Source organism: Borostomias antarcticus (assembly GCF_949987555.1).
Source record: "Borostomias antarcticus genome assembly, chromosome: 4".
Taxonomy (NCBI): Eukaryota; Metazoa; Chordata; class Actinopteri; order Stomiiformes; family Stomiidae; genus Borostomias; species Borostomias antarcticus.
In genome coordinates, this window is record NC_140237.1 from 2439934 (window position 1) to 2453755 (window position 13822).

Sequence of the window (13822 nt, forward strand, 5' to 3'; positions counted from 1 at the left end):
TGATCCATTTGGCAGTTAAGTACTTCCACACTACAGGAAAAAATAATTTACAGAAGGACTGAGAAGGGGGCCTGCAAAGTGTTCCCATTGTCATAACAAATAGCATTGAATGAATAGGCTATTCATTATTCACTCATTTCTTTTTGAAGTTACATTAGGTAAATGGGTGTCCAAGGCTCATTAAGGCACCTAATGCTGCTTGAAATTTATACAATTTGTCAATTGGCAAATTAATAAAGACAGATGTTTATAATGTTGTGTTGAAGACAACCAATGCTGCCCAAAAATATGGCCCTTGTGGTTGATTAAATGGCCAAACCCAACCAAAGTTAAAACACAGGGCCTTATAGCTTCCACAGATTATGATGGTCCATATACCAACCAACTGGTTTTACTTGACGGCTATACATTTAAGCAATTAGAAATTAGGTTAAGAATTGAAATAGCACCATAAAGGGAACAAATATGACAAACAAGACAATTAAGCTAATGTTCATAAAGTAACTAATCAACATGATTCCAGTCCCAACTGTCTGAGACCATGTGCTCTGCCAGTTACAGGTGCTGAATGGGATTTCAAAGACAAGAAATTAGAACTTCAGTATTTGCAAGACTACATTTTGGAGAACATGGGCCCGTCTTTCTGTATTTTACTTTTTTTTTTTTTTATGACTGTCATGATGACAAAGCATACACAGGTCCTTTACACATGTATGCTAATTAACTCTTGAATTTACCTTTTTAATGATTAGTGTTTGAAAGCTTGCACCACCCAAGTGCCATGTTGACATTAAACAGAATGAAACTCAACTACCAACACACTGGTCCAGTTTTCCTCACTTTCAATTTCTTGAATTCTGTATATCCAGTTGTAAACAGTGTTGTGTGCTTTTATTTCTTGCAGTTTTGCAGGGGTTGCAAGCAAAGCTACTCCGTTTATACAAATCAGGAGTGGCAGATGGAATATAATGCAGTATTAGCAGATGATACAGAAATCCCCTATACGTACTATAGTTGTTGGATTATGCCTGCAGATCAATGGCATTGGTATTTGCTAGAAATAAACCAATTGAGAGGGTGCTCGAATTTGCTAAATAACCCGAAAACAGACTTAAACTAACTGGATGTGAAAATATTTCAGATAACCAACTCCTAAGTGGAATACAAACTTGAGAATCAGGATGGCAACTCTTGGCAAATTCTGCATAACATGTTGCAGTCTGTGGAAAATTTGCTCTCTGGTGGATCTCAAAATAGGTTTCGGGCCTTAATGAGTTTCACTGTATATTGGAAACATGGCACCTGAATTGATATAATCAGAATGTTTCTGGTTTGCCACAAGGATTTCGAGACGAAACAAAAAGTTCAATAAAAGTCTGCCTATGAGACAGAGGGGATAGTCACCATACTGTACACTTTCTACAATATTCATGTCCATTATGAATAAAACAACAGAAGTGCATTCACTTAAAAGGATATTTAACCTAAATACAATTTTACCTGAACTCTTTACTTACAGAGGGTCTGGTCAATTCATCCCAACGAAAGTCTGTGCAGGTTACCTAGCAACTTCCAAAGCCATCCAATCCAACTCCTATAATTGAGCATGTAGCATGTTTCATGTATATGAAATACTTCCCCCCTATTCAAGGCATATATATGGCGTAAAGCCTAATCATATTCAATACATGTGCGTAAACAAAGTCGACTGCAATATCTTTAGGGTTGTTTTGGAATTCTGGTGCTTTTGAGAAAACTGACAGCTGGCCTCATCAGTCTGTTAACCTTGCTTCTGGTTCAAAATATATGCTACATTAACTTGCCAGAGTACTGGAAGTTGCTCAACCAAGTCTGTCTGAATGAATACAACACCAGCAGTAAGTGAAAAATATGAAAACATATTTCAGGTGAACTATCCCTTTAATATACAGAAACTTTCATCTTGATTCTTTTTAAAATGTTCAGCAACTTTGTTTTTAAATTACTGTACTTCTTTTACATCAACACAACAGTTGATTAGTGAGTCATCTTTATTTACATGAAAGGTGGAGTGATGACCTCCAGAGCTTATGCATTGAGCCTCAGAGACTGATCCTCTCTCCTCCTGGAGGAGATATCAATGTCTATGGAGTCTTTCCCCACAATGAGTCGGAGACGCTTTGCAGGAGGGAGTGGAATGAAATCGTCCTCAAACTCATTGTCAAAGTAGTCGTCATCGTCGTCATCATTATCATCATCCTCATCATCCTCATCATCATCGTCGTCATCATCATCATCATCATCATCATCATCGTCATCGTCGTCGTCATCATCCTCCTCCTCCTCCTCTTCCTCCTCCTCCTCCTCCTCTTCTTCGTCCTCCTCAGATGAAGACTCCTCCATGACATTTTGGATCCTATGCCCACCATTCCTGGGCTCCAGACTCTGGCCCATGTCCCCATTGTAGGTAACCTCATCCGAGTGAGTCTGGGAGACACGTCGCCCATCATCCTCCCTTTTCAGCTGGATCTTCAGTTTGGTGGAGCTGCTGTGAGCTCCAGGACCAAAGCCATTGTTCAACTTGGCTACATACAAGCTGCCCTTGTCCTTGTCGTGGTCCTTGCTGAACTTGATGCTGATTTTGGAGGAGGAGGAGTTGACGGTGGTGGCGGGGGCGCTGCTCGACCCAGTGGCCTCGCTGGGCTCGTTGGTCTTGCTGCTGCTGCTGTCTCTCCGCCTGCGGAGGGTCAGTTTGGGGATGCCCGTGTTGTTCTCCAGGATCAGCTGTGCATCATAGCGAGTGATTCGCCGCTTCTTCTTCCCCTTGACCTGTGACCTGCAGCTGCTCTTGCCCTTGTCCCTTTGGAGGGACTTACTGCCATTAGCTACCCCATTGTAGTCCCTGTGCCGATCAGGGAGGCCCAGCAGCATATTACCACAGTCTGTAATGTTTGCACCATGCGAAGCTGCGACCTCCGGTGTGAACGGCTCACCGTACGAGTCCTCACTCTTTATTGTCCGCTGCGGCCGAAGCTGAGTCAGCCGGCTGCGTCGGGTACAGGTCCCTCTCCTGGAGTAGCCGGCCTCCAGCGCCGGCTGCTCCAGCCCAAGCTCGTGGTGGAGGTACTCCTCCATGTCCGCTGGTTCTGTTTTAATGACCACCCCACCGGGGACCGGGCTCCGGCCGTCAAGAGCACTAGGCTCCAGTTTGATGCCAACAGCCGTCTCCTGGGCCTTTACAAGGGTCCTGGTAGACCTGCGAGTTCTGTAAGTGCAAGACTGGTTCCCCTCACAGCCCAGTGAGCCCGGCAGATTGTTGTTCTCCTTGGCTGCGTGGCGGGTCAAGCAGCCTCGCTGGCCCAGCACCTGGACCGGCCCCTGGTCGTCTTTCTCCTTCTTTACAGAGATACCTTTGCACAGCGACCCCTTGGACTCCCTGAGACCGAGCCGGCCCACATCCCCTTTGGCCGGTGCCTTGGGTTCTGACCCCCGTCCGCGGTTTCGCAACCGGACTTTAGTGACTGAAGGCTTGGCGGGTTGGGATTTTATTCTCTTTGGTACCCTGTTATCGTTTATATGACTTTGTTTAGAAGGTGAGGTAGAAGTAAGAGCTCTCGAAAGAGACTGTCTTGTTTGAGTCCTGGTTTTACTGAACTTCATGCCAGGGGAAGTCCTTTTCCTTACTGCTAATAGAAAGGGGGAAACAAGGCAAAAACATCAGACGTTTTGTCAGGGGTTGATTTTAACTGTCCAGTACAACTGAAATGTAATTGGTAGCACCAGTGCCAGTAGTCTAGCTGGTCAGATTCACACATCATGCTATAACTACCATGTATCTATATTTACTATGATACCATGCATTTATTTTGACCTGTGCTAGGATTTGGGAGTTATACTGTAGCTGTTTCAAGTCTCTCACATCAAAAATGCTTCATGTATATGATATATCATTTAACATCACATTTCTCTGATCCGACACGGGCCAGGACATTTGTAAAGCCAGTGGGCCGCTGTCAAATGTACCTTCATGTCAACTCAAGCCCTGCACATGCAATGTGCTGAGTGGACTAGCTGTGTGGATTAAATGAGGAGTTTGGTATTTACTGTAAGCCCTGTTATAAGGTTATTTACGATCATATATGGTCCATATCAACATTTTGACAGACTGCCCTCGAGATTGGGGGTGGGACAAAATACTGATACTGTGATTATTGTATCGTGGACCCTCCAAATAAATTTGTTTTCTTTTTTGGGGGGGGGGGGGGGGGGGATAGTGGGAGTCTTTCCTTTAAACATTTTAACTCCTGTTTTCTGGGCAGTTGGGACTTTTGGCACCTTATATTATATTGGAATGATGGCAAGCACGCATGGACAAACTGCAGTCAGTGTGTGTGATGGCCGGTACAGACTACACCATTTTTTTTGTCTTTCACAATGGTCACCATGTCAGATTAGGATTTGACAGTTGCATACATTTTTATCGTGTCGTGGCCAGGACACTAGCAACACTACACACACACACACACCAGGACACTAGCAACACCACACACACACCAGGACACTAGCAACACTACACAAATGACCGCAACAAATCATCGTATGCTGTCTGTCATGACCATGCGTGTCATTGCGCGAGTTCAGGTAGTCTGGTCAAGAAATTGTCAGTCATGGAAGAAGTAGGCCCTCAGACATGCTAGACTTTACGTCGGGGTGTTGTAGGGCGTCCCAGATGCCAAATCGCTGATCTTCGATTATGTCATACTACAAGGCTTTTCGTCGTTCCCAATGTTCAAAATCAGGCCCGACGCTGGACACTTTGTCTGCAACTAAAAATCGGCCTAAATTTGTGGTTTGTACAGGCCTTAATATTTCAAGAGTGCACAATTCGTCAAAATCTATATGGATTGTTGTATATGATTGTAAACAACCTTATAACAGGGCTTACGATGCTAAATACCAAATTACTCCTTTACGTCAGGTAATGTTTATTCAAAGTAATTGTTGCACCTTGTGTTGCACCTTGTGTACTTCGATTTCTCAACCCATAGGTGGCAGCATTGCATGCTTGCTAGATTGTTTAGCTTGCTAGCAAAGTATTTGTTCATGATTTAATCATGTGTGGGTTTATTTTATCATGGCTTGAGACTTTGGCTGTGTCAGTTTGCCCAAGTTTAGGTTTTACTTTCATGTTCTGACAAGTAGGTTTCAATTTCGCGTTCTGGCTACATCCATTCACTCACTCACGAAAACCACTTCCAAATCGGTTTTATAAAAATCTATTTTGTACCACGATAAACTAGGGGCTGTTGGTAGCCTACAAAAATCAATGAAAACTGGAAATGGCTTTTTTGGCAATGGCTTTTTTGGCCTGTTGCTACGTCATCCTAGTCCGTGCTTTGTGTCCGTTGACTCCAGTGTTAAAAGTTCTCTATAAAAACACCACTTCAAGAACCAAAATAGTCAAAATAACAGGCTGAATAAACTATCGGGGTTACAAACTCATCATTACCAGACTGTTTTTCACTGCCATAGTTTTTGCGTTTGGAAATACATGGAGGTGAATGAGCCATAGTTAGCCGTCAGCTGCATTCACTTCCATGTATTTCCAAACGCGAAAACAACGGCAGTGAAAAACAATCGGAGTCTGATAATGAGTTTGTAACCCCGATAGTGTATTCAGCCTGTTATTTTGACAATTTTGGTTCTTTAAGTGGTGTTTTTATAGTGAACCTTTAACATTGGAGTCAACGGACACTTCCGCATCTGTACCCCCAGTTATGTCAAACTGACCAATATGGCTGCTGAAGTGAATAAAGTGAATTATCAAGTTTGTCAAGTGGATTTGCCATACAATATGATGGAACAGGCGTGCATGTGCAGATGCTATTGGAACAAATCAGGCAGCTGGAAACAATCGGGTACTGACAGGGACAAAAAAGAAATACTTTGAATACTGAATTGAGCTCCGAATACCAACCTAACAAAATAATAGTGGAATACTCAAATTACTCGGGGCAGCCCTACTGAAAAAGTGAATGCCGTTAGTGCCATCAGTGGGAAAAGTTAGCCTGGAGCCTTGCGCTTGTCAAACCATTTCAAATCAAATTTAAAAATGTACCGATACTTTGCAAACTGGTGGGGGTTAAAGGATGCGCTTACATGGATGTGTTTTTGGCATTTCCTGAGAGTCTATGTCTGTGTGGGAGCCGACAGAGTGACTGTCCGAGCTCCTGCTCCCCTCCCCCAGCTTCTTCAGCCTGTTGAGACGCTTGTCTGTCTCTCGCAACCCATACTTGCTGTTGATCACTGGCACTTCAGCCGGGAGCCCCACCTTGGATTTAAAAGCACCAGTGCCTCGTCTGCAAGACAAGCACAAGGTATAACCAAATAATATTTCTACATATTGTGCCGATAGGCTGTGGTCATACTGTAGCTCTTCTTCTGGAGAAAAGGCGGAGGCAGATCCACTTTTTTGGAGCTCCTGGATGCTTGCTTGTGCTGTTTGTTTCCATAACATCACTCCAGTTTTTCCTGACTGCTGGTTTTCCCATTTTGTTAAGTTACAGTCTGGCTTTGTGTTCACTACATATATAATATAGCCAGCAACAATTGTTCAACTTCCCCTTTCATGTTTGCCATCGTTGTTGCTGCTAGCTACATATTAACTAAAGACACATTTTCGAGACATCTTGTCTCTTATATGTTGTGATTCGTCATCTTGGAAAAAGTGACAGACGTCAGATGTGCTTTCCCAAGGCAGAGGCCATTGGGTTTTATGTGGAGCGGCTGCTTTTTTCTCGCCATTCGGCCACTCATTTTCATTTCAAAAAAGTGGAGCGGATCAAAAAAAGCGTTACAGTGTGACCACAGCCTTACAATCATTTTGATGTTATTCAATTGGTACAAAATGGACAAGAAGCAAATACCTACCGTTCACACGTATAGCATTCACAAAATTCATTGTTTTCCCCAAAAAATCCATCCCCATAGTAACATGAGATTTCCTCCCCCGGTTCAATGTCCCTCAGAACCTTGACACAGGCAGTGTCTCGTCCCGTCGACACAAACTGGAATGCAAAATACATGCATGTTTATTAAGCCTTCATGTATAGGGATAGCTTAATTCATGCACAGTAGAGCTCATTGATCTCAGGTTTCATGAGATATTCACCTTGCAATTTGGCCGGCAATCTGAAAATACAAAAGAGATTAGTTCATTGTTTCAATGATTGTGCAATGATTATACCCACATCTAGTAAGGATATTTCACATGACTAAATCACTAGGTAGCTATCTATTGTGCAAAATATTTCCTCTGAATATCTGAGTAAAATGGTTGAGTGTTGAAGTAGGCTACATCACCAAGACTGTACCATGATTGATGAAGGCTGCGGGACCCAGCCATAGCTGAGCACAGTTCTTGCGAGTAGAGTACATGACGCTGAAATCATTCTCCCCGTGCCGGAGCAACATGTTCTCCTCACTCTCCGAAAGCTCTGCAATGCAGCCCACAAGGTACTCGATCTTATCATTCCTCTTCCTGCAGGGCACAGAAATGACAATAGAAATGGGGGGTGCTCAGAGGGTGAATTAACACTGGTGCTTCACATGGGTGGGAGAAAGAGCTGACACGATGGTAACACAGCTGATTTTGAATGCTTAAATTGTGTTATTGTCAAAATCTGATTGTGTTCGATGACATTCCATTTGTGGAAATAAGAAAAGTCCTCACCACTCCTTTGTTGCCACGATCTTAGCACCATTTTGTTCTGAGGAGTAGCGATTACACGGGAGAATCTCAAATCCACTGTCAGTGGCAAACATGCGGAGATAGACAAATACCTGTGCAATGGAGAAATGTATGAATTACCCAAATCTGAATAGAGAACTGAGAACATCTTCACATCTTTGAAGTTGCAGCCTTACGTGCTGTTTGAAGAGCTGCTCCTGGGCCTTGGTCTTGTGGAGGAGATGGGGCCTTGCCCAGTCTCCTGAGGTTAAGGCCCGGAAGGCCTTCTCCAGGCTGGCATGCTTCTGGAAGCGCTCAATGACGTCCTTCAGCTCCTCCTGTCTTCCCTTGATTGGTCTAAACCTGTTGTGACACCAAAGTACAACAAAATGGGTTCCATAGGTAATAACTAGAAACGGAACAAGATACTTTACATTGTCAAGAGTTATGCTGCTAAAGGTTATTTCTCAAAGCATCCAAAATAGTCTTTAGCATCAGCTGCACTCAGCCCATGCCAATGGGTGGGTCCACAGACCTGGTATTCATCTTGTGAGTCTGAAAGCCCAGGTAGGGGTCGAGGATGAGGCTGGTGGTCAGGTCATCGTTCTCACACAGCTCCTTGGCAGTCATTCCTGAGGAGGGGACATAGCGCCTCTCTGCATCCAGGCTGGCCGTCGTGAATCCTGGAGAGCAGAGCAACAGGAAAGCACCGGAACACATTCAATACATAACATCACCTTACAACCGACGCCTCTCCGATTTGATTACATCTTCTCAATGATGGCTAATCTACAATCAGGGTTCCCGCTCATGTTTAACAATAAAATTCCAAACTTTTCCATGATTTTTACATAGTTTCCTAAATTTCCATGACTATGTTTCAGCATTTGAATGGGTAAAGCAGCTGTACAACTACTATAATAATTGGAATTGAGAGCATAAAGGTGGACTAAAACTTGCAGAATGACAAATATAAATTAATGTGATGAGCTTACAAACAAAATGAATAGCTAGAACCATGATCATTTCAGGTGAATTTCAAGTTTCCATGACTTTTCCAGAACCTTTTGGATATTTTATCATTTTCAGAACATTTCCAGGCCTGGAAAATGACATTTCAAATTCCATGATTTTTCCAGGATTTCCATGACCGTGGGAACCCTGTAAAATGAGACTGGAAGACAATTTCTGGACGGGTAAAAAGAAAAAGGTGGTTGATGCTCAAAATTATATCAAGAGAATATGGAGAGGCTTGTCCCACTCACGGCGGCTACATCTCCTGCTGCTGGGGTGGCTCTTGCCAGGGCGCAAGGAGGTCCGCTGGAGGTGCTGAGAGCGAGTCTGGCTCTGGTTTACTGGCTGCTCACTGGAAAACCTGCTTCCATGACGTCTGCCATTTAATACCATGTTCTTGGATTCGCCCAGCCACTTCATGCCCACAAGCCCCCTGGTCCAGTTGCATTTAGTCTCCGAGTTGAGGGAGCACTCTTGAGTGGGGAAGGCTTGAGTCTAGGGTTTGTCACCTGTAGACAGAGGGGAAATTACTGACACCTAGTGACCACATATGATACACACATTTAATTCACTCATGAGCAGACCATTAGCCTAGGCCTATAACCCCAATTTCAACGAGGGTACACAAAAACAAACCGCACGTCAGGCAGCATCAAGCAACCAGGATCGCTCCAAAAGCAGATCAGTCCGCCCTCCCAACAAAAAAGCTGATCCGCCGCCATCTTTTCTAAAAAAAAAAAAAAAAAAAAAGTGCTACAGTGTGACCACACTCTAAGGGAGCACAACAAAACCATTGTAAGACTGGGATAACGCACACATGACTTTAATGTCCAACAAAGTCTAAATTCTCTGCCACAAAATTTCAATGTGAGCATTTTGACATTGTGTGATGAGGCACAGATCAATGAAATCGTTGAAGTTTCAATGACTTGCTCAAAATTGAACCCTAATAATCTTAATCAAACAAACATCAATCTTACGTTTCATAGTATTTGCCTAAGATAGGCGTCTACTTTGACTGTACACTGGAGTAAAATCAAGAAGTTAAACCTCAAAACCAGATCGTTGTCCTGTAGTGCCCCTTAGTGGCTAAACGGGATAATGTTTTGGCTAACTGTCAAGTTCAGTACATTTAAATGAGATGTGCGTATTTAAATGCATAGCTAATACGTTCTAGAGTGGAGATCAGACACGTTTCCCATATAGGATATATGAGCTGGTCATTTAGGCGAGTGCAGGCGGGGGGTATAGACCACTGAGCCCATATAGACCACTGAGCCCATATAGACCACTGAGCCCATATAGACCACTGAGCCCATATAGACCACTGAGCCCATATAGACCACTGAGCCCATATAGACCACTGAGCCCATATAGACCACTGAGCCCATATAGACCACTGAGCCCATATAGACCACTGACCCCATATAGACCACTGAGCCCATATAGACCACTGAGCCCATATCAGATAAAGCGCAGTTGCCTTGCGCTTGAATCCACGGCTAAAGAGTCTCGGACAGCTAAGTGCACACAAAGCGGGCCACACCATGGTAGAGCTCCATGTACTGGGAAATGAGCACTTGCAGACAAAAGTCTCATTGTAATGAAACTAATCTGACCAAATCCAAGACTACGTCTGATTAGGACAACCAATGTTATTGATCACAAGGGTAGGGATGCAAGACATGGACCCGCCCTCAATGCACTGCCAACCATGAACAATGCGTCAGTCCAAGTCGCTAGTAAGTGAACTAGGTAACGCGTTAGACAGCCAGATGCCCTGTAAACCTCTCCAAGCAAACCCTGCTAGCAGTATACTGCACACAGTGCACACATCACTTACAATAGCTCGATAACTGAAGGTACATATTGGCCTTGCAACTTGGTCATTGCACATATATGCACGCTTAGAGCCAGTGTGCTGAAAATACAATATCACCAAAGAGAGGCACTTGTAGACGCTGGCTGACTTGCATGCACTGGCCTGACACCCGGAAGGCCAAGTACCCAACTAGCTATACATCCAGTTAGATAGTTACTGGATTGATTTCACGTGGGATCTGGCGTTAGCTAACTACTTAGCACCAACTAGCCAGGGTATCTAGCCCTGGGCTGGGGGCATGCCAGAGCTGAACCTGCCCGGTGAGCTAGCCTGCTAGCCTGGTGTATACAGATCACAACATAAGTTAACTAGCGAGCTAAGATAGCTAGCATTGCAACACACACTTGTTTAGCAAACCATGTTAGCAGCCAGACAAGCTTCCCAAATCACCACTAGATAGCACTGCTAACTTCTGCACTCACAGTTAGCTCTACCTAGCTAGCTAGCTACCGACCCTAGCTAGCTACCTACCAGCTACGACCCTAGCTAGCTACCTACCGACCCTAGCTTCCTACCTACCGACCCTAGCTAGCTAGCTACCAGCTACGACCCTAGCTAGCTACCAGCTACGACCCTAGCTAGCTACCTACCCTAGCTAGCTACCTACCTACCCTAGCTAGCTACCTACCGACCCTAGCTAGCTACCTACCGACCCTAGCTAGCTACCTACCGACCCTAGCTAGCTTCCTACCGACCCTAGCTACCTACCTACCGACCCTAGCTACCTACCTACCGACCCTAGCTAGCTAGCTACCAGCTACGACCCTAGCTAGCTACCAGCTACGACCCTAGCTAGCTACCTACCGACCCTAGCTAGCTACCTACCGACCCTAGCTAGCTACCTACCGACCCTAGCTAGCTACCTACCGACCCTAGCTAGCTACCGACCCTAGCTACCTACCGACCCTAGCTACCTACCTACCGACCCTAGCTAGCTACCTACCGACCCTAGCTAGCTACCTACCGACCCTAGATAGCTACCTACCGACCCTAGCTAGCTACCTACCGACCCTAGCTAGCTACCGACCCTAGCTAGCTACCTACCGACCCTAGCTACCTACCGACCCTAGCTAGCTACCGACCCTAGCTAGCTTCCTACCGACCCTAGCTAGCTTCCTACCGACCCTAGCTACCTACCGACCCTAGCTAGCTACCTACCGACCCTAGCTACCTACCAGCTACGACCCTAGCTAGCTACCTACCGACCCTAGCTAGCTACCTACCGACCCTAGCTAGCTTCCTACCGACCCTAGCTAGCTACCTACCGACCCTAGATAGCTACCTACCAGCTACGACCCTAGCTAGCTACCGGCACACCAACCCCAGTGGCTGCACGCTTCAGAAGAGCTCACGTTAAAGTGGACACACAAGGATGTGGTTAACAATCATACAAAAGCTAAATGGCTAACATGACTGTTTGATAACAAACCGTGATGAGCAGGACAACAGCAGGCCCGGGCTAGAGAAGCTAGCTAGCATGCTAACGCTAACGAGCCAGGCTCGCTGGTATGGGTGTAGCCTGCTAAGCTAACACCATGAGCTAACTGTTCACTAGATAGAGGATATTTGCTTACTTAATAGACTAGTTCCCCGCATATTATAGCTAGTGTTTAGTCAGCCAGGTTGCTAGGAGGAAAGTACCGCAAGCTAGCTTCCGAGCTAGCTGGGAAATACTCTGCTGCTTGTTTGTCAGAGATGAAAACATTTTCAGCCGTTGAGAAAAGTGGCAAAATACTACAACAACTACACACATGGAGTATACTCACGAGAATGCTCCTTCTGAGAGAAAACAACAGATACTCCCATAAAACAATCCAGAATTGGCACAACACCCTAAACGAAAATATCACAGGAAACACAATTTTTCAGAAATTAACATTAAAATTCAAGATGGCGGCTAGCACAAGAACGAGGAGAAAGGCGAAGCACCGCCATCCGAAAGAAATAGATCCGAGGAATACTCGAGATACTCTCGTCCTCCACTTTCAAATCATACATATTAGTTGTTTATTTAACCTAAATCAAGTTTGGCAGACTAAGTCATCATCTTAATGCAGAAGATTCTCTCAAATAAGTCAAAGTGTGCTGACTTTGTGGGGAAAGATCTCGGATGTACACAAAAGTAGTGCTGCATAAACAAACCTCTTAAAGCGCTTCCTAAAAGAATCCAACGACAACGATAGGATCTCCAGCCTGCAGTCAGCTCTACCTGCATGAGAACAGCCTGTTGAACACAAGACGCGGCCTCCCTATTTTGAGGGTGTATTCACTCAATTTTGAGTTGCTTTTCACAGGCCATGTGTTTTTAATGTTGAACACGTAGACTGTCTTTCAATAACACTGTTATATGGTGCAGAGAAGCACGCAATACAGCTAATAGATTTAATAACTCCGACATCGAGCTACCAACAGAGTGAGTGGGTAATTACCCAGGTAAGGCAGTATGGCATTCAGTGGTCAAATAATGATAGAGGTACTATCAGAGCAACTGTGCAGTTAATTTATCCACAACACCAAGGCACAATCATTGGAGATCCTGCCATCACGCTCTTCAAAAAGTCACAACAAGAAAGTGCGGGTTACTGAAATAAAAAAATAAATTGGACATTGTAAAGACATAATTCGGACTGGACAGCCTTCTCATTCTCTTAAACTGATATTGGTTGGGTAGGCTACATCATGTTAACCATATTGTTGTCTGCGCATTTGCAACACTTACTGTAGCCTAACCCAGGAATGCCCAACGATGCCATTATGACCTTGCCACTGACACATTTCAACCTCGTTTTGTGCGTGGCTGTAAGCCAGCGCAGCATGGAGAGCAAATGTCAGGTTGTTCCTCCCTCCCTTCCCTTTTGACTTGCAGCTCCCGTTCCCTTGTTGACCTGCACTTCTATGTTGCTACCACAAGAGGCAGTGGTCCCAGAACATCAAAACAAAACACTGACACCATTGATTTTCAAGAGCTCCGGTGGCCTAGTGGTTAAGGAGCTCGTCTCCTGTGCTGAACGTGCTCGTCAAAACCCACAAAACTCATGGGTTCTAAACTTATGGTGTGGACAGTTTTTTGTCACTGGATGTTATAGAACAGCCATCACCAGAATCCGGACCCAGAAGCCGTCGAATCCAGACCGCGTCTATAACCCGATAAATCAAGGAGAATTTCTCCCTTTTGACAGAGCGTAGGCAACTAGCTTGAGCCTGCGCAGCCTTTGTAG

The 13822-nt window shown here is 44.7% G+C and overlaps 1 protein-coding gene across 2 annotated transcripts; it reads right to left on the minus strand.

The window, feature by feature from the left end:
- Positions 1-1918: 1918 nt before the first annotated feature.
- Positions 1919-12500, minus strand: kmt5b (lysine methyltransferase 5B). Of its 2 annotated transcripts, none has more exons than XM_084436770.1 (10): positions 12371-12500; positions 8974-9231; positions 8244-8391; positions 7906-8071; positions 7712-7821; positions 7353-7519; positions 7151-7170; positions 6910-7046; positions 6139-6338; positions 1919-3662 (listed from the first exon to the last, which is right to left on the minus strand). In XM_084436770.1, exons 2-10 carry the CDS (start codon positions 9140-9142, stop codon positions 2068-2070), a joined length of 2712 nt encoding a protein of 903 aa, XP_084292896.1. In that variant the 5' UTR covers positions 9143-9231; positions 12371-12500; the 3' UTR covers positions 1919-2067. The 2 variants fall into 2 exon arrangements, with proteins under 2 accessions (XP_084292896.1, XP_084292895.1); XM_084436769.1 differs by having other exon boundaries at positions 1919-3665.
- Positions 12501-13822: the final 1322 nt, after the last annotated feature.